Source organism: Schistocerca gregaria, chromosome 2 (assembly GCF_023897955.1).
Source record: "Schistocerca gregaria isolate iqSchGreg1 chromosome 2, iqSchGreg1.2, whole genome shotgun sequence".
Lineage (NCBI taxonomy): Eukaryota > Metazoa > Arthropoda > Insecta > Orthoptera > Acrididae > Schistocerca > Schistocerca gregaria.
In genome coordinates, this window is record NC_064921.1 from 604,053,821 (window position 1) to 604,073,265 (window position 19,445).

Here is a 19,445-nt window from a genome sequence, read left to right on the forward strand (position 1 = left end):
CAACTAAAAAAAAGTACCATAAAATCTTGTTAATCAAGATAGTGAAGCTTGGCAGTCTGCAATGTAAGCAATATGAGAGATAAATTTGAAAGTAGGCTTTCTCAGTGAATTTTATTGATGAATTGTTCTCAAGATATCATCTGAGTAAACTGATCAAAGCCAGCAGATGTTAAGTACAATACTTGCCAAAACTTTACTACACAGTGATGAGTTTACTTCTGTGATATCTCAAGAAGAATTCATCAATAATGAGTTTACTTCTGTGATATCTCAAGAAGAATTCATCAATAAGATAGAATGCCACATTTCATATCTCTTGGGTCAGTGGTGGACTAGAGGTATGAAGTGCCCCAACATTGACACAGAAGTGATGAAACAAATAAACTGTTCAAGAGTGATAGACACAGTATTTAAATACCCACTGCCGACAGTATGTATATAAATACATGGGTTATGAGAGATGATCATAGTAATCAATATGCTATCCCAAAAAGTCAAAGACTCCTTGTTGGTGACACAGGCTGAGAAGATTTAATTGAACTGGCACACTGCAAAAACCTTCACATGAATATTTTGTGAGATACAGAGGAGCTCAAACATTTTTATGCATGTTGGTACATTTCAGTGTGGGCACCAATCCAACAGTCAGGGAAGATCTTATGGAGAAATGTAGTAACTTCCTCGTGATTATGGTGTAGTGCACCATCCTTCTGAAAAATAATATTGGGAGACACCTGTCAAACTGGATAGTTTGCCAACATGATCGAGATAGGTGTGCCCTGTCACTGTAGACTTCGTAAAACAAACGGACCAGTCACACCGTGTTTATGTAATCCCAACCACTCATTAACTTTTGGTGTGTCCCTTTCATGCTCAGTCGCTTCTCTTGGAGCCTCACTTCCCTATCTTTGACAATTATGTTGATTAACTTTGCCACAGATGTGGAAGGTAGATTTGTTACTGAACAGCACTGTCTTGAGATATTCGTTGTTTTTTCTGTAGAGTGCAGTATTTCAGCAGCAAAAACATATAAACTGTGGTAATCCTCAGGCTTAATATGATGCAAAAGTTGGAGTTTGTGAGCAAGCAATTGGAGACATAATGTCATGCGCCATAAAATGGAGGGGGGGGGGGGGGGCTAGTTTCCAGCTAGCTTGTCTAATGGAGTTATGTGGGTTTCTAGTGAATGCTTCATGTGCACGTCCCATCATCTCTTCATTCACATGCATTTTAGTGTGTTTTGCAACATTTGAAGTCAAACTTCCTGTCTCTTGAAGAGTTCCGTCCCGCTGATAATTGGATTTACATGTGGGAGGATCCACATTCTGTTCTCCTCTTGCATGTTGCTGAACATGTGTTACAGATTTTAATTCTGCTAACCATAGCACACACTGCACCTTTCATTGTGGCACCCACATGTTGACTGTCAGGTGTATGTCTGCCTGCTGCACAGTAAACATTTATGCACATGCACCAGACAACTCAGTGCTGTACATGAAATGGTGAGGATCACATCTTGAAGAGTGCCTCTGTTGATTGCATATTTACCCAACAACATAAAATCTCAAGTTCTTTCATTAAAAGTGTTTGTTTGTGTATACTTCTAGCCTGGATACTGTGCAACAGAATATCACCAATATGGAAGGTATATGGACCCTCAATGAACCACCAAGTGAGGTGGTGCAGTGATTTGACTCTGGACTCGCATTCGGGAGGATGACGGTTCAATCCCGCATCTGGCCATCCTGATTTAGGTTTCCCGTGATTTCCCTAAATTGCTTCAGGCAAATGCTGGGATGGTTCCTTTGAAAGGGCATGGCCGACTTCCTTCCCCATCCTTTCCTAATATGATGAGACCGATGACCTCGCTGTCTGGTCTCCTTCCCCAAAGAACCCAAACCCCAACCCAATGAACCATGTACTTTGCCATGATGGGGTGGTCTGTGTGCCTGAATGATACTGGCACACCTCATCTCCTACATTCCAAACTTTACAGAAGCTCTCCTGCGAACACAGGAGAACTTCTGTAAAGTTTGGAAGGTAGGAGACAAGGTACTGGCAGAAGTAAAGTTGTGAGGACAGGGCATGAGTCGTGCTTGGGTAGCTCAGTTGATAGAGCACTTGCCCGTGAAAGGCAAAGGTCCTGAGTTCGAGTATCGGTCTGGCACACAGTTTTAATATGCCAGGAAGTTTCAGCATAGTGAACAGTTTATCACAGCCAAGATAAAGACAGAGATGTGGCCCACCATAGTAGCACAAGTTCATATGTCTACTACCTCTGCAGATGATGAAGAGAAGGAAAAACTACATGATAAAATAGTGCAAATCATTCTGTATTTTAAGGGACGTGAAAATTTAATTGTGGTGGAGGATTTAAACCTCTATGAAAGGGAAGGGAAGGAAAAATAGCACACGGACATGGAATGGAGAAAGAAAGAAATGGTACTCCATGTGACAGAACTTTGTACAGAGCACGGTTTAATCATCAAGAAAATTTGTATATGTGCATCATATCTGTACACACTGCAAGGTTTCTGATTGATTTTATAATGATAAGACTGAGATTTAGAAACCAGATTACAGAAGGCAAAATATTTCCAGGAGAAAATATGTGTATGACTGTAAGTTATGAAATGCAGGACAAAGCTGAAGAAATTGCAGAAAAAGTAAGGAAGATACTGTTTAATGTCTCATGAATGACATGGTCTTTACAGTTGGAGCACAATCTCAGCTTGGGAAAGGCCGGGAAAAAGAAATCAGGCATGCCCTTTCAAAGGAGCCATCTTGGCTGTAGCCTGAAGTATTTCAAGAAAGTCATAGAAAACCTGAATCTGAATGGCTGGTTAGAGGTCTGAATTGCTGTCCCCTTAAATATGAGTCCATTGTGTTACCGCTACAAAACCTAACTCAGTAAAACTGCATAATGGTAGCGAAACAAGATGATGGAACCTACATAGGCTGAAACAAACACTCATTCTTGAGAGTTTCAAATGGAGTGTTAGGCAACAACTGACTGAAATAGCTAAAGCAAATACAATAGAAGATTAACCCACCCAGACAGCACACACATTAGCATGTTGCTTTGAGATTTGAGGAGAAGCACTGCCTCTAGTTTGAATTTGGCTGGCAGATTAATGATGAGGGCAAGTCTGCAAGCCCATCTGGATATGGTTTTTAGGCAGTTTCCCACTTCCAACTACATATGCATCATACTCAACAAGGCACCTGATGGTGCTCCACTGCTCCACTTGTGAACGGTGCATGGAGGAATTATTGTCAGTAAGTCTCTGTGTTAGCTCTAATTTTTCAAATTTTCTTGTAGTAGTCTTTCTGTGAGATGTATATGGGAGGAAATAGTAGGTTATTCAACTCTTCCCAGAATGTGCTTTCTCAAAATTTCAATAGTAATCCTCTACAGCTACATCTACATCTATACTTCGCAATCCACCATACGATGCATGGCGGAGGGTACCTCGTACCACAACTAGCATCTTCTCTCCCTGTTCCACTCCCAAACAGAACGAGGGAAAAATGACCACCTATATGCCTCTGTACAAGCCCTAATCTCTCTTATCTTATCTTGGCAGTCTTTCCGCGAAATGTAAGTTGGCGGCAGTAAAATTGTACTGCAGTCAGCCTGAAATGCTGGTTCTCTAAATCTCCTCAGTAGCGATTCATGAAAAGAATGCTTCCTTTCCTCTAGAGACTCCCACCCGAGTTCCTGAAGCATTTCTGTAACACTAGCGTGATGATAAAACCTACCGGTAACAAATCTAGCAGCCCACCTCTGAATTGCATCTATGTCCTCCCTCAATCCGACCTGATAGGAATCCCAAATGCTCGAGCAGTACTCAAGAATAGGTCGTATTAGAGTTTTATAAGTGGTCTCCTTTACAGATGAACCACATCTTCCCAAAATTTTACCAATGAACCGAAGACGACTATCCGCCTTCCCCACAACTGCCATTACATGCTAGTCCCACTTCATATTGCTCTGCAATCTTACGCCCAAATATTTAATCAACGTGACCTTGTCAAGCATTACACTACTAATGGAGTATTCAAACATTACAGGATTCTTTTTCCGATTCATCTGTATTAATTTACATTTATCTATATTTAGAGTTAGCTGCCATTCTTTACACCAATCACAAATCCTGTCCAAGTCATCTTGTATCCTCCTACAGTCACTCAACAACGATACCTTTCCGTACACCACAGCATCTTCAGCAAACAGCCGCACATTGCTATCCACCCTATCCAAAAGATCATTTATGTAGATAGAAAACAACAGTGGACCTGCTACACTTCCCTGGGGCACTCCAGATGATACCTCCAATTAACACTCACCATCAAGGACAACGTACTGGGTTCTATTACTTAAGAAGTCTTCGAGCCACTCACATACTCGGGAACCAATCCCATAGGCTCGTACCTTAGTTAGGAGTCTGCAGTGGGACACCGAGTCAAACGCTTTCCAAAAGTCAAGGAATATGGCATCCCTCTGATACCTTTCATCCATGATTCACAAGATATCATGTGAAAAAAGGGTGAGTTGCGTTTTGCAGGAGCGATGCTCTCTAAAGCCATGCTGATGCATGGACAGCAACTTCTCTGTCTCAAGGAAATTCATTATATTCGAACTGAGAATATGTTCGAGAATCCTGCAGCAAACCAATGTCAAGGATATTGGTCTGTAATTTTGAGGATCCATCCTTCTACCCTTCTTATATACACCTGTCACCTGCGCTTTTTTCCAGTCACTCAGGACTTTACGCTGGACAAGAGATTCGTGATAAATGCAAGCTAAGTAAGGAGCCAATGCAGTAGAGTTGGAATTGGAATCCAATCAGGACCTGGCGATTTATTTACTTTCAACCCATTCAGCTGCTTCACAACCCCAGGAATGTCTATCACTATGTCCTCCATACGGGAATCTGTACAAGACTCAAACGACGGTATGTTTGTACGATCCTCCTGCATGAAAGATTTCTCAAATGCTAAATTTAAAATTTCAACTTTCGTTTTGCTGCCTTCCGTTGCCAGGCCAGACTGATTAGTGAGTGACTGGATAAAAGCCTTCGACCAGAATTTCCTTGGGTTTTCAGCAAGATCTTTTGATAAGGTATGACAGTGGTAGTGGTTGAATGCTTCACGCATCGCTCTTTTTACAGCAGCATGAATCTCTACTAACTTTTGCCTGTCCTCATTCTCCCAATGTTTCTTGTACCGCGAGTGCAACTGCCTTTGCTTCCTGAGCATTCTCCAAATTGCGCTATTAAACCACAGTGGGTCTTTTCCATCTGTAACCCACTTTTTCAGCACATACTTGTCCAATGTGTGATTTACAATGTGTTTAAAATTTGCTCATAATTCTTCCACATCCATCGTACCGGAAGTAAATGAAGTCGATTCATTTACTAAGTGGGATGCTAACAACTGCTTATCTGCTTTTTCTTGTAAGACTACTCTCCTAGCCTTCTTGACTGACTTTCTAACTTCCACATCCATCGTACCAGAAGTAAATGACGTCGATTCATTTACTAAGTGGGATGGTAACAACTGGTTATCTGCTTTTTCTAGTAAGACTACTCTCCTTGCCTTCTTGATCGACTTCTTAACTTTCGTAACGATAGTCGTAATGACAACATCATGATCACTAAGCCCTGTCTCAACACTGACTCCGTCGATGAGATCTGGTCTGTTCATGGCTACGAGATCCAAAATACTTCCATTACGTGTTGGCTGTCGATTTAGGTGCTCAAGACAGTTTTCGGATAATGTGTTCAAAAGTAATTCACACGAAGGCTTGTCTGTACCACCTGTAATGAATCCATAGACATCCCAGTCTATACTAGGTAGGTTGAAGTCGCCTCCGACTAATATAGCATGATCCTGGTACTTCTGCGATACAGAATGTAGACTCCCTTTGAATGATTCTAGAACTGTCACGGTGGAACCCCACAATTAACTTTATTTCCCCTAGTCCTGTTAAACGTGTCCAGATAACTTCACAATCACACTCTACTTCGACCTCTGTAGACACAATATTTTTGTCAACTGCAATGAAGACACCACCTCCTATGATGTCTAATCTGTCTTTCCGATACACGTTCCAACCCTCTTTGTGATGCACAATCCCTCCTTTGTAATGTCTGCCACTCGAGGTTGTTGACCATATATGTAATGCTCTCGCACCATCTAATCAATCATGTGTTGAAATCCACTGCTCTTTGTTGGATCTACTCTATGTATTCTATCAGTCCTACCTGGTAAGGGTTCCAGATGAATACGAGGCATGTACCCACATCCTGCCCCAATAACTTGATTTGAAAACATTTACAGAACATTCGCACACTTTCACATGGCTGAGATAACACTAGACACAAATGGATGGGGCTCACAAATTCCATCCAAGGGGAGGAGTGGGTGGCAACAAGGCCATCCAACCACCCTCTACACTAACATTACCAAATCCAATTATTAACATACCAAAGCCTTGAAGACACAGGATAAAGGTCACAAAAAAGAAAGGTACTATAGAAGAAGGGTGAATGAGTAAAATTGGGTGGGTGGAGCAATACTCTGTCTATTAATGGAAGTTGACAAAGTTGTCACAGCCAAAGTAACCTATTCAGTCAGGACCAGTAGCATGGCAGCCATAGTGAATAAACCTGTTGAAACTGGACTGGAGAAGAAGAAAAAATCCTTGAGGTTTGCTGATGATTTAATTTTCTTAAAGATAGCAAAAGACTTGAGAGATCAGTTGAGTGAAATATACAGTGATTTAAAAAGTAAAACTAGGGAGGTGGAATGTTATAAGATTAAATTAAGTGATGACGATGGAATTAGATTAGGAAATGAGACACTGAAAGTGGTAGATGTGTTTTGCTAGTTGGGCAACAAAATAGCTAAAAATGGCATGAGGTGTCATCATTGAGTGACCATAAGAGGATATAAGATGACTGAGACAACATTTCTAGTTAGTGTCAGGAATGTAAGTTAATGCAGACAAGTAGAAAAACAATGTTCAAATACAGCATTAGTCGTGTGCTGCTTGATACAGTCATGTCGACTGAATATCTATGGGTAATGCTGCAAAGGGATATGAAATGGAAAGAGTGAATAAGAATTGTAGTAGGGAAGATAAATGGTTTATTGAGAGAATACTCCTGAAATGATTCATCTGTAATGGAGACCATGTATAGGACACACATTGATGTTTCCTTGAATACTGCCAGAGTGTTTGGGATCTCCATCAGGTCAGATTGAAGGGATCTGACTGCAGAATGATTCTACTGTTGCCAATATACATTTCATGTAAGGATTATGCAGATAAGAGAATTTAGGGCTCATATGGAGGCATATAGACAGTTTTTTACCCTTGGTCTATTTGTGAGTGGCACAGAAAAGTAAATGCCTAGTAATTAAGCAAGGTACCTTCTGCCATGGACCATACAGTGGCTTGTGGAGTAAATATGTAGCTGTAGACATAGAAGTAAAGTATAATTTGGCAATAACAAGAAAAGAGGAAAATATTTCCAATACAAATTTAAGTGTTAAGAAGTCTTTTCAGAAAGTATTTGTTTTGATTGTAGCCTTATACAGAACTGAAACATGAACAGTAAACAGTACTGACAAGAAGAGAATGAAAGCTTTTGAAATATGGTATGCCAAAGAACATACATAATATAAATAATTTGATTCAGGTACAGGAGACACATCAAACCTGTAGTAAAATTTTACCATAAACGTGGAACAACTCATATTAGGAACAGCTGCCTAATAATAATAGTAATGCCACAGTTTTCTTCTAGCTTACCTCCCACAGAACCCGCTGTAGCCTTATTTTTAGATTTTATGAATGTGTGGTGTCTGTTCCTTCAAAAGAACACACACCTTATTCATGTAATTGATAAGCTTGGCTGGGCAATGGATCCACTTTCTTCAGTGACAATGCATGAAAGACATTCAAGCTCCTGCAGGAATCTCTGAATAGTGAACGGGAGTATAATGGGCAGGAATTGTGGATAGGTGGTGCTTGGTGGGAGTGTGGATCAACCATGAGGCATACTCAGATAGTTCATGCAGCTCCGAGAATGCTGTGTCTCAGATGGTGCAGTGGTTTCTGTACATGTGTAGTAAGCAGGAGATCCCGAGTTCGAATCCTGGTCCGGTACACATTTTCACTTGACGTCACTGATTCTACTTAATGTCCCACTGCAGCTAACACCAGTGATTCCTCTTTCATTTACATATCTTATTTTTAGAATCTCTCGTTTCATATTAAATATGTTTTTGCCCATTAATTTATTGAATTGCAGTGTGAATAAGAGAAATGTGTGGCACAACTTGACTAAGAGAAGGGACTGGTTGATAGGATACATTCTGAAACATCAAAGAATAATTAATTTCTTAATGGAGGGAAGTTTTGGAGGTAAAAGTTGTAGTGTGAGACCAAAATTTGACTACAGTACACAGATTCAGGAGGAAGTAGACTGCAGTAGTTATGCTGAGATGAAAATCTAGCAAAGGATTGACTAATCTTGAGAGTTGTAGGAAACCAGTCTTCAGTTGAACACCACTACCACAACAACATCAACAACAAATACCTAGAATACAGAGATGTAGTGAAACTGGGTGTCAATCAAATATACGCGTAAAGAACACATTTCAGACTAATTTTTCCATCTTCTACTTTTTCATTTTGAAAGACAGAGCTGCCAAATGTAGTCATGGGTTAACCTTTCTTTGTACTCCACTGTTTTCTCTCAGCATCTATTTTAAGAGGACATGGTATTTCTGAAACTCTTACACAGAGGAACAAGTAATACAGTTGCCTTAAATTCAAGATACAAATCTCAATTACATCTTGTGAGAGGTGTTAGCTATTCTTTACTCTTCACATTCATCATATCGTCAGTGAATGTTGCATTTTTAACTAAAATTTATTGTAAGCTTTCAAATAGGTGCTGATATAAAGGAAATGCTGAACCAAACATATTCTGAAGTCATGAAGGGAAGCTTGTTTGGTGAATGGAAACGAATCTCACACTGCAGTAAACCTGTGATAGCTGCTGTAAATGGATATGCAGTAAGTTTGAGTAGCTCTTACATAAGCATAAGTTTTATGTTCACAGCAACAGTGTCTTGAATTTTGCATTTACTATGTTTTCATATTAACTGATGATATGCTATAGTTGGAGTCACAAACGATGACAGCTGAGTTAAGATCATTTGGCACATCTATGTCATGCATTCTCCGACAGCCAATGAGTAAACAGTAGTGTTCTGAGTGAATGTTGTATTCATTGCAACTGTTTAACATGGTTGTGGTGAGTTATTTGAGTGAATTTGTATTCCTTTTGTTGCAAGCTGTCATGGCTAATGGTGGCAATAAGAGAGAAATTCTACACAAGCAAGTGAGAGACATAATTTGCAGGCTACACACTTACATCAAGCACAACGAATACTTATGAAGGTACTGCAACTGTCACTTGGAACTGGCTACAATGCACTCCCCGTCCTTGTCTCAGCCTGTGCAAACTGCCATTGTTCATGGATCTGACTACAGTACACCAAATCATGCGCACCCGCACTCCTTAAAAAAAATAAAATAAAAAAAAAGATATTCCTGTGACACAGTTTGACAAAAATCCTTTCTTTGTGAGTAGTTCATCAGTTTTTGTCATGCTGTTACCCTCAGTGTAGCTTAACCACAAGTATCCTCCATACTGTCCAGTAATTATCATTTGTCCACAGTTCAAATTTTGCCCACCACTATCATTATTGCCTGGTTTTCCTTTTATCATTGCCTTCACATATTCATGCATATTACAAAATAACTCTTGTGAATTTCTGCTCCATAGGGGACAGAATAGGGAGAGGGGCTGGGGTTAGGGAGAGGAATGAATCTGTACTTCCTGATGGTTCACCAGGCTGACATCCTGTGTGCCACAACATAACAATAAAGTCTATGTACAATTGGGTTTAGAGGACTGACTCCTCAGTGTTGAACATGTGTCAGAAATGAATTAGTTTTGGATCAACCATAGGTTAATTGTTTCATGAAAGAATCATATTAATTAACAACTACTGTACTACAGATAGTTGATTATGGCACATAGAAACACACAAGATGTAAGTAGCTCTAGAACTGCTGCTCTTTTTTGACGTATGTGCACATTCTCACAGACAGCAACAAAGGCATTAAAAATGCACCCACATGCAACCAGGCCTCACAATAGGTGGGGAGAGCCAGGATTCTACTGCCAGGGTCAGAAATGCTGCAAACCTACTCATCATGCAAGAGGCCCATTTAACACATTTATTACATCTTTTCTTTAAATTTTGAGTCCACCTCCGTAGCATAGAGGTAGCGTTTCCGCATACCACGCAGTGGGCCCGGGTTCGATTCCTGGCAGCGGACTGGGTGTTGTGTGTCTTTCAACATCATTTTCATCATCATTGACCCGCAAGTTGCCAAAGTGGCATCCACTAAAAAGGACTTGCAATATGGCAGCCAAACTGCCCTCCCCCCCCCTCCCCGCATGGGGCCTCCGAGCCAACAATGGCATACAATCATTTTTTTTTATGTTGAATGTAAGGAAGTTGAGTTTAACTCATAAAAATTACAATTAATGGTGAGTAGAGTGCTGTGCGCTATATTAGAAGACAGTGAGACAGGCTGACACCAGGCACTTGATTATTGAACAGTGACTTCCTCCATTTGTGAGTCATTCTCCCTTTTGTATTATTAAGCTGTCTGCTGTCATGTGTAACAAATGAAAGCTGATAATTGCCACCCGTTTGTGCCATATTAACATCCTTTGTTGCCTTTTTCCACATATTGTAGTCACTTTGCCTACCTGTAAATTGTTTCTTCATTATCAGTGAATCAAATTCCCTGCCAAAGTCTTGTTATGCAATCAACAATGTGTTAGATATGGCACTGTGAAATATTAATAACTTGATATAAAATTCAAAAGTTTTCTGAGAAAAGTTGGAAGAGATTTTACAAGAATGCAGCAAAGTGGGCATTTGACTCCATTTGGATGCAGAACGGCAATTGGCACTAGATGCATGGTACATTCCATTTTGAAAATCATTAGGGAATTCAATATTCTGAGATCCACAGTGTTTAGAGTCTGCCGAAAATACCACAATTCAGGCATTATCTCTCACCATGGACAATGCAATGGCCAATGGCTTTCACTTAGACTGAGAATGGTGACATTTGTGTAGACTTGTCAGTGCTAACAAAAAAGCAACACTGCATGAAATAATCACAGAAATCAGTGTGGGACATACAATGAACATGTCGATTAGGACAGTGCAGTGAAATGTGGAATTAATGCACTATGGCAGCAGAAGATAGATGGGAGTGCCTTTGCCAACATCATAACATTGCCTGCAGTGCCTCTCCTGGGCTTGTGACCACATTGATTGGACCCTAGAACTGGAAAATTGTAGCCTGGTCACATGAGTCTTAATTTCAGTCAGTATGTGCTGACGGTAGAGTTCAAGCATGGTGCAGGCTCCATGAAGCTGTGAACCCATATTGTTGACAAGGCACTGTGCAAGCTGGTTGTGACTCCACAATGGTGTGGGCTCTGTTTACATGAAGTGGACTGGATATGTTCAGCTATTTGGAGACCATTTGCAGCCAAACAATCACACAATTTTTATGGATGACAATGTGCCATGTCACTAGGCCATAGTTGTTCATGATTGATTTGAAGAATATTCTGGACAGTTAAAGTGAATCATCCAACATGAATCCCATCAAACTTTTATGTGACATAATCGAGAGGTCAGTTCATGCACAAAATTCTGCACTGGCAACACTTTCACAATTCTGGATGACTGTTGAAGTAGTATGGCTCAATATTTTTGCAGGGGACTTCCAGTGACTTCTTGTGTCCACACCAGATTGAGTTGCTGCACTACACGTGTGAAAGGAGGTCCAACATGATACTGGGAGGTATCCCATGACTTTTGTCACCTCAGTGCATAATAGCTTGCATAGTATATACATATTGATCAAATATTTATACTACATAATGACTTACAGTCCCAGAGTTTAAAAAAAGTACCATTTTTGACATAATATTATCTTATACTGTGGTTGAGTGGTTGTAATCTTAATTTATCTTTGAATGCTAATTTCTAATGCTAGTTTCTCTTAATGTAGCACATAAAATTTATAACTCAGAAGGTGGACTTTTGCTCACTGCCTGCTCATGTACTCAGCCACACTAGAGAATTCTTCTCCTAGTACAAATCTTTTTAGTGTTACAGGGAAAATCTTCTCAGTTTGAGGGTTTGTGATTCTCTTAACTTAATCATAGTTTTCTTGACTTAAGTGCTTATTCAGTCCAGAAATGCTCAAAGAAAGCAATGAGGGTGATTACTGACAAAGTAATAAAAATTTTTGCAGAAAGCTTACAAAACATTGGGTGAGGTGAAGTTTTATTAGCTGAATGTTGGTGCTAAATTATCTTTTTTATTTTCTTTATCAGTTTTTAAAAGCAATTTCAAAATAAACAAATGTAATATTAGGAGGTCTTAAAAGAAATCTTCATAATGTAAGCCATAAATCTATACAATATCCAGGACAAGAAATATTTTAACATTGTAAAATATACTGTGACATATTAAGAAAATTGCAAAGCAATCATGTGCATTCAAATTTTGTCAAAAATTGGCAGGTCAGACTTTAAAATTAAACCAGTGTGAAATATTATTAAAAGGGGAGAGAAAGAGAAAGAAGCCCATGAAGGCACCACAATCTCTATTAAGAAGAAGGAGAGAATTATAGTAGATTGTTCATGTATTTTTAATGATTTCCTTTAGAAAGTAGTTGAGAAAATCAGTTGAAAAAGTTCAGATGTGAAAGGAAAACAATACACAGAAAAAAATGCAGAATAGATTTAGTGAAACTAAATTTTTTTAGTCATTCTTATCTGGAAAAAGTAAAATTTTTATGACCTTCAAAAATAAAATTGCAAGTGAACTTGATGATATCTTTAACATGGCACTAAAATTAGTGTTAACATTCTTAGTCACGTGTGTAATACATAATTAATTCAGTGTATTTTCTTAGACAGATTGAAATAAGCCATTATTAGGCTTCTCTTCACAGATATCAAAACTACTGGCCAATGTCACTCCTTCCATCTTTTTTGAAAACGTTTGAGAAAGTAATGTACTTGAGGGTTGTCACGTACCTGTGTAAATGGATACTTAATCATTCATGTAGGCATTCCAATCAGTCAAGGGTTGTCTTACTAGGGCAGCTGTTTATGTGTTCACTGGGCACCTAATAATTTGTTTAAATTGTAACACATGCTGAAATCTTCTGCAGTTAATTAAAGGTATCTGATTCTGTCAGTCATAATATCTTATTGGAGAAGTTAAGTTTTTATGGTATGTATGGTTCAGGACATGCCTTATTTGCTTCCTATGTATAAACAGGATACAGAAAGTTACATCAGCATGTTCACACAATACAATGAGGGATATCATGACATCTGCATGAAGAGAAAACGTAATGTGCATTTTGCAAGGTTTGATTAATGATCTGTTATTGTTCTTGCTCTTTGTTAATAAGTCACAAATTTATTTCAATCTGCATCAGAATTAATCCTTTGTTCAGACAATATAGGCCTTATTATCAGGCTGAGCAAAGAAGCATGGACAAGGAAAATAGTAAATGATTTGTTTGTTAAAAAGTTACTAAGTGGTTTTGTACGAATGTGCTAGCACTAAACCTTTAAAAAAATTACAGCTCATCCATGTTTTTAGTGTTTCAAATATCCCATTTCCTATGAATGTAGTGTACCATCAAAAAATTATAAATGGGGTAGAAATTTCTAAGTTCTTGATTGTATTAGCTTATGAACATCAAAACTAAAGGTAACCACATAGCAGACTTACTGAAACTTTTTGGTTCACCTTCTTTTACATAGGAATAACTGAAAAATTTAGGGATATAGAAATCATAAGTTAACTTATTTAGGATTTCTCATTCACTGATGTCCCATAGGATATGTTCATGAAATAACCCCTCACATTGACAAAGTATTCATTGCATAAAGGAAAGTAATTACAATTATGTGCAGTGTTTACACATTCCAGGCACCTGTTTAAGCAATTTGGAATATATACTACAGCCTCATAGAATATTTATTGACTGATGACATTCTTTGTCAGCAAACTATTGCAATCTGAGAGTATTTGTAAATATTGTAATAGTACGAAAACTGACCTGCACTTCTCTCCAATGAATTTAATTTTAGCACAGAAAAGAGTGAAATAAACAGGTGTAAAACTCTTTGATGATTTGTGTATGGGAATAAAATGTCTGAAAGACAGAAAAAGTGCTTTCAAATGTATATTGAAGTTGTTTTTGTTAAAAACGTCCATTACACGACAGAAGAATCCTTGAATAGAAATAAGTAGCCAATTACAAACCTATAAAAGGCCAGTAGGTAGACATATAAATATGTTTTAGCTGTAAATTCTCATTCAAATGATTTTCCACATCATAACATTTGTTGTGAATATTAAATAGCTTACCACCTACCTGTTCAAAACAATGGGAAGTCCAGAAATGAATAACAAGAGAGACTGCCTCAGTGGCCAATGATCGTAGTTATGAGTATGTGAGTTCTATTTTTGTGAAATTTTAAGTGTGTGTGTGTTTTCTACTTCCAAAGTTCTTTTGGCCAAAAACTTTAATGTGAAACAATCTTTTTGTAGTGCTCATCAGCAACTTAAGATTAACCACCCACTTACTAATATAAATTTATATATGTTTATGCTTATTTTCTGTGCATGTTCCATAATTTATGTCATACCATGTAATTGAGTGACAAAAAATCAAAAAATGGCATACTTATATTTAGATTGGAATGTGATTTAAATATTTATTTGGTTAGTGAAATAGAAGATATGTACAGAGAAAAATATAAACAGGCTGAAGTGATGATGTTGCAGCTAGGTGGAGGATGTGAAATGGCAATGATGTGTGATATTATTTATGCTGGTGACAAAGCACGTTTTGGGCAACCAGAAATTATAATTGGAACAATACCAGGAGCTGGTGGTACTCAGAGATTGACAAGAGCTGTTGGAAAATCAAAGGCAATGGAAATGTGTTTAACTGGCAATCAAGTTACTGCAAAGGAAGCCGAAAGAATGGGTAAAAATTGCATTCTACAACTTATTATTTGTAGCTTACAGAGACAATATTTGTTTAATGGAAGAAAGAAGTTCCTTTGAATGTGTTTTTTAGTTCTGTTATATGGTCAGTTTGGTTGCATGTAGATGTCAGGAAAGGTAGTATTCAACAGTAGCAATGTAACAGGCTGTTGCAACACTTAGTTGTAGCATTGACAGTGACAGGCAAGGAGTTACTCAGGGTGCTGATCAACAGAGGGAGAAGATCTGTTTGTAGAAACACTGCAAGCAGTGTCCTCTAGAAGTCATACGCAACACCTCCTTCACACAAAAACGTCTCCTCCAAATGTGAAATCTACAAACAAAATCCACAGAACTACCATCAGTAGATTCATGGAACCCTCTTAGCATACCTGTTTTTGAGTCACCTGCAGAAATTCTTTCCATTCACTCAACACTTTAAGCCCTTTGTATGGTTCAGATTCAGTGTTGATAATTTTGTGGTATGAGCCAATGGAAAGGACACTCTACTATTTTTTCCTGTAGAACCTCAAGAGCTACTCTCAAATTCATTTGACCTCATCCATCTTGAAAGAATGAACCACCATCCTGGATGTTGATCTACAATTCTCTAATGGCTCCAAAAAAGCCTCTGTCCATTCCAGACCTACTAAGCACAAATTGTGCCTCCATTGGGGCTGTTGTAGTTTTTTCCACATCCATATACCTTGACATCTAGAGTTATCCAAATGTACTGAGAACCTTGTCAGAGACTTTACAGATGGGGTTTAAGCTGCCCAACAACAGTAAAAACAGGTCTCTTATGTCATTTCTTTGTGTAAACTGATCAAGCCTGACATCACTATTAACCAAACTCTCTACCTTCTACTCTATAAATCCGTACTATCAAAATAAGAAAGAAACTCAATTACATACTTCACTAGGGCTCCAAGTTACTCTTCTCATGCCTTGACATGAGAAATATCCTACCCAAACTCCTGTCCTTACTCCAAAAGTGGTATTCTGTTACCAACCCAGTGTACACAATACATAACCCAGGTTAAAGACCTGACCCATAAACCAGTTACCAACAGTTCTGTTACAGGCATTTTTATATCCTGCCAAAGCAAGGGCCACATATTAATGCAACCAAATCATTAATCAGCTGTTTTACAGCTGCTGTTCAACATTCTATGTGACTATGACAATCACCTAACTACTCATATGAGTACCACTACCAAAATATGGCCGGCTGGAGTGGCCGAGTGGTTCTAGGCACTACGGTCTGGAACCGCGCAACCGCTATGGTCATGATGTCCTTAGGTTAGTTAGGTTTAAGTAGTTCTAAGTTCTAGGGGACTGATGACCACAGTAATTAAGTCCCATAGTGCTCAGAGCCATTTGAACCAAAATATGGCTAGTTGCAAGTTCAGCCACCAAGTTGCTGAAAATGCTGCCTACCATGACTCTAATTACTTCAGCATATTCTTCATTACCAGTGTCATTTGATCCCTCTTTTTCCAGCATCAGCTTCACTGAACTCCACATGTGAAAAATTTCCCTTCAGCACACCTTCTGCTATCTCAAACACTCTGGCCTTTACTCCCTTCCTTATTCACATCCTCTCTATTCTTTCATCACTTTCCAGACCCATCCAGTGTACTCAGCATGGTAGATCCACCATCACTGCATGATAACACATGTCACCTGAGGCAGAGGGTCAGTGTGAAGACTGGCTGTCTAGCCATTCACCCTGTGAGTGGACAGGTGGTAGCTCCTTCAGCAGGATCCAAGCAGGCACACAGGGGGAAGAGGTCTGTTAGCTACCAGGAACTACAATGTCAGGCACATTATGGAACCCCTTAGGGAAATAGCACTCAGGCTCATGAGGAAAACCAATGCGCACTCTGTATGTCTCTCAATGGGTCTCATCTGAGATTGTATGAGGGCTTGCCTGCAGCTAGTAAGGATACGCGTGCAGTCATCTGCAAGTTGTCACTCTCATAGACACCAATGATACCTGTCACTTGGTTTCTGAGGCCATCCTCAGGTCATACAGGTGGCTAGTGCAAGTGTTGAAGACTACTGGCCTCACACCCTGGGTACAAACAGAGCTTGAAATTTGCAGCATTGTCCCCAAAGTTGATTGGGGTCCTCTGGTTTGGAGCCAAGTGGACGTTCTCAAGCAAGGATTCATCAACTCTCTGACAATCTTGACTACAGATTTCTGGATCTATGTTATTGGGTGGAGAATTGTAGGAATTCTGTTGATAAGACAAGGATTCACTAGACAAAGAAAGCAGTTACTCAGATAGCAGAATATTTGTGCAGTGCACATGTGGTTTTTTTAGACTAGGCAGTAGTTAGAGATACTCTGATGAACACTCATTAATGAACAATCAGATAGCAAAATCAGACCACATTCAGAGTAAGGACACTTTAACTGTCAAAATTTTATCAGTAAAATGTTGAAGTACTCATAACAAAGTCCTGAATTTATTGTCCTCCATGAATGCTGTCACACGAATATTATTCTCAGGACAGAGAGCTGATGGAAAGCTGAAGTAGAAAGCTCTGAAATATTTAGTGGCTCATGGAACAGTATTGGAAAGATAGATTAAATGTCATACAAGTGGGATTGTTCATTGCTATTGACATAAAAATATTGTGTCTATTGAGGTTAAAACTGAGTCTGTTGATGAAGTTATATGGAAGTATGTAACAGGTCTAAGTGAACTCAAGTTAATTATAGGGTGTTTTTACCAGCCACCTGATCCTGTTGTGACAGTTTTAGAATCACTGAAAGAAAGTTTACACTCAGTAGCATAGAAGTATGCAGATAATGCAACATTAGTTGGAGGTGACTTTAATCTACTGAGCATAAACTGGGATGTATATGGATTCACTGTGCAGGGAATACAAAAAAGCAGTCTTGTGAAGTACTTTTGTATACGTTTTCAAAAAACTGTCTTTAGCAGCTAGTTTGACAGCCCACGTGCAATGAAAATATTTTAGACCTTGTAGCTCAGACAGGCATGGCCTTATTAACAGTTACAGTAGAGAGACAGGTATTAATGGCCATCATGTCATCATACAGACAATAGTCACTAAAGTTAATAAATCAATTAAGAAGGCTAGGAGAGTACTTTTGGTAGAAAGAGCATATAGAAGTTGTTAGCATCACACTTAGAGTGTGGAAGGACATTATTTAATTCCAGTATTATGAAAATAGAGGAATTATGTGTAAAGCCTGAAAAGATTCTAAATCATCCTCCAAAGTAGTATTTGCCTGTTAGTGGATTAAAGACCCAAAGACTTACTGTGATTTAGTAACAAAAATGCTGAGGAAGCAAAGACCGTTGCACTCTCAGTTCAAAAGAGAGTGCATGAATGATGACATGCTAGAGTTACAGAGATTTGTGCATCTGTAAAATGGTTGATCCATGAAGCATACAACAGCTACCACCATCATACCATAGCAAAAGATCATTCTGGTCACAATTGGGTACAGGAAGCTGTAGGAGGATACAAGATGACTTAGATAAAGTTCCTAGTTGGTTAGGTGAATGGATGCTAGCTGTAACTGTGAAAAAATGTAAGGTAATGCAGCTGAGTAGAATAAAGATACCAAAATGTTTGAATATAGTATTAGTATTCTGCTGCCTGGTACAGTCACATGGATTAAATATCCAGATGTAACACTGCAAAGTGATATGAAACAGAAAGAACATGTAAGGTTTGCAGTAGGGCAGCCAGATAAGCGACTTTTACTAACAAAGAGATAGAGGGGCTGGCCAGTACTTACCTCAGCTCAGTACAGCCGATAGAAACACAAAAAACAACCGAAAATTTAAGCTCCTAGCTTTCGGAATAAATGTTCCTTCATCAGGGAGGAGAGAGGGGAAAGAAAGGGAAGAAGGGAAAGTGGATTTAGTTACTCACAACCCAGGTTATGAAGCAACAGGGAAAGGAAAACAGGGAAGGTAGCAAGGATGGAGGCATGGTTGTCAGAGGGAAGCCAAAGATATTCTACTGCAGGTACTGTGCCAGATTCAAACCAAAGAGGATGCATACAGAAGTAAAGAGGTGTATAGTATAAAGATGTAGGATGGAAAGATGCATGAATGGCTAAAGAGGAAAGGGAAAGAGGAGAAGACTGAAAAGTAAATGGGAGTGAGGTTGTTTAACGTAGGTTTAGTCCAGGGGGATGGCGGGATGAGAGGATGTGCTGGAGTGCAAGTTCCCATCTCCGCAGTTCAGAG

General features: G+C 39.0%; 1 protein-coding gene across 2 annotated transcripts in view; it reads left to right on the forward strand.

Annotated features, from left to right (window-relative positions):
* The window catches only part of LOC126334550 (enoyl-CoA hydratase, mitochondrial-like), a 75,700-nt gene that overhangs the window by 24,685 nt on the left and 31,570 nt on the right, over positions 1-19,445 (forward strand). For both annotated transcript variants that reach the window (XM_049996922.1, XM_049996923.1), the window contains exons 3-4: positions 8,970-9,094; positions 15,001-15,205. In XM_049996922.1, coding sequence (XP_049852879.1) covers positions 8,970-9,094; positions 15,001-15,205 — 330 coding nt within the window. The remainder of the gene's footprint in view (positions 1-8,969; positions 9,095-15,000; positions 15,206-19,445) is intronic.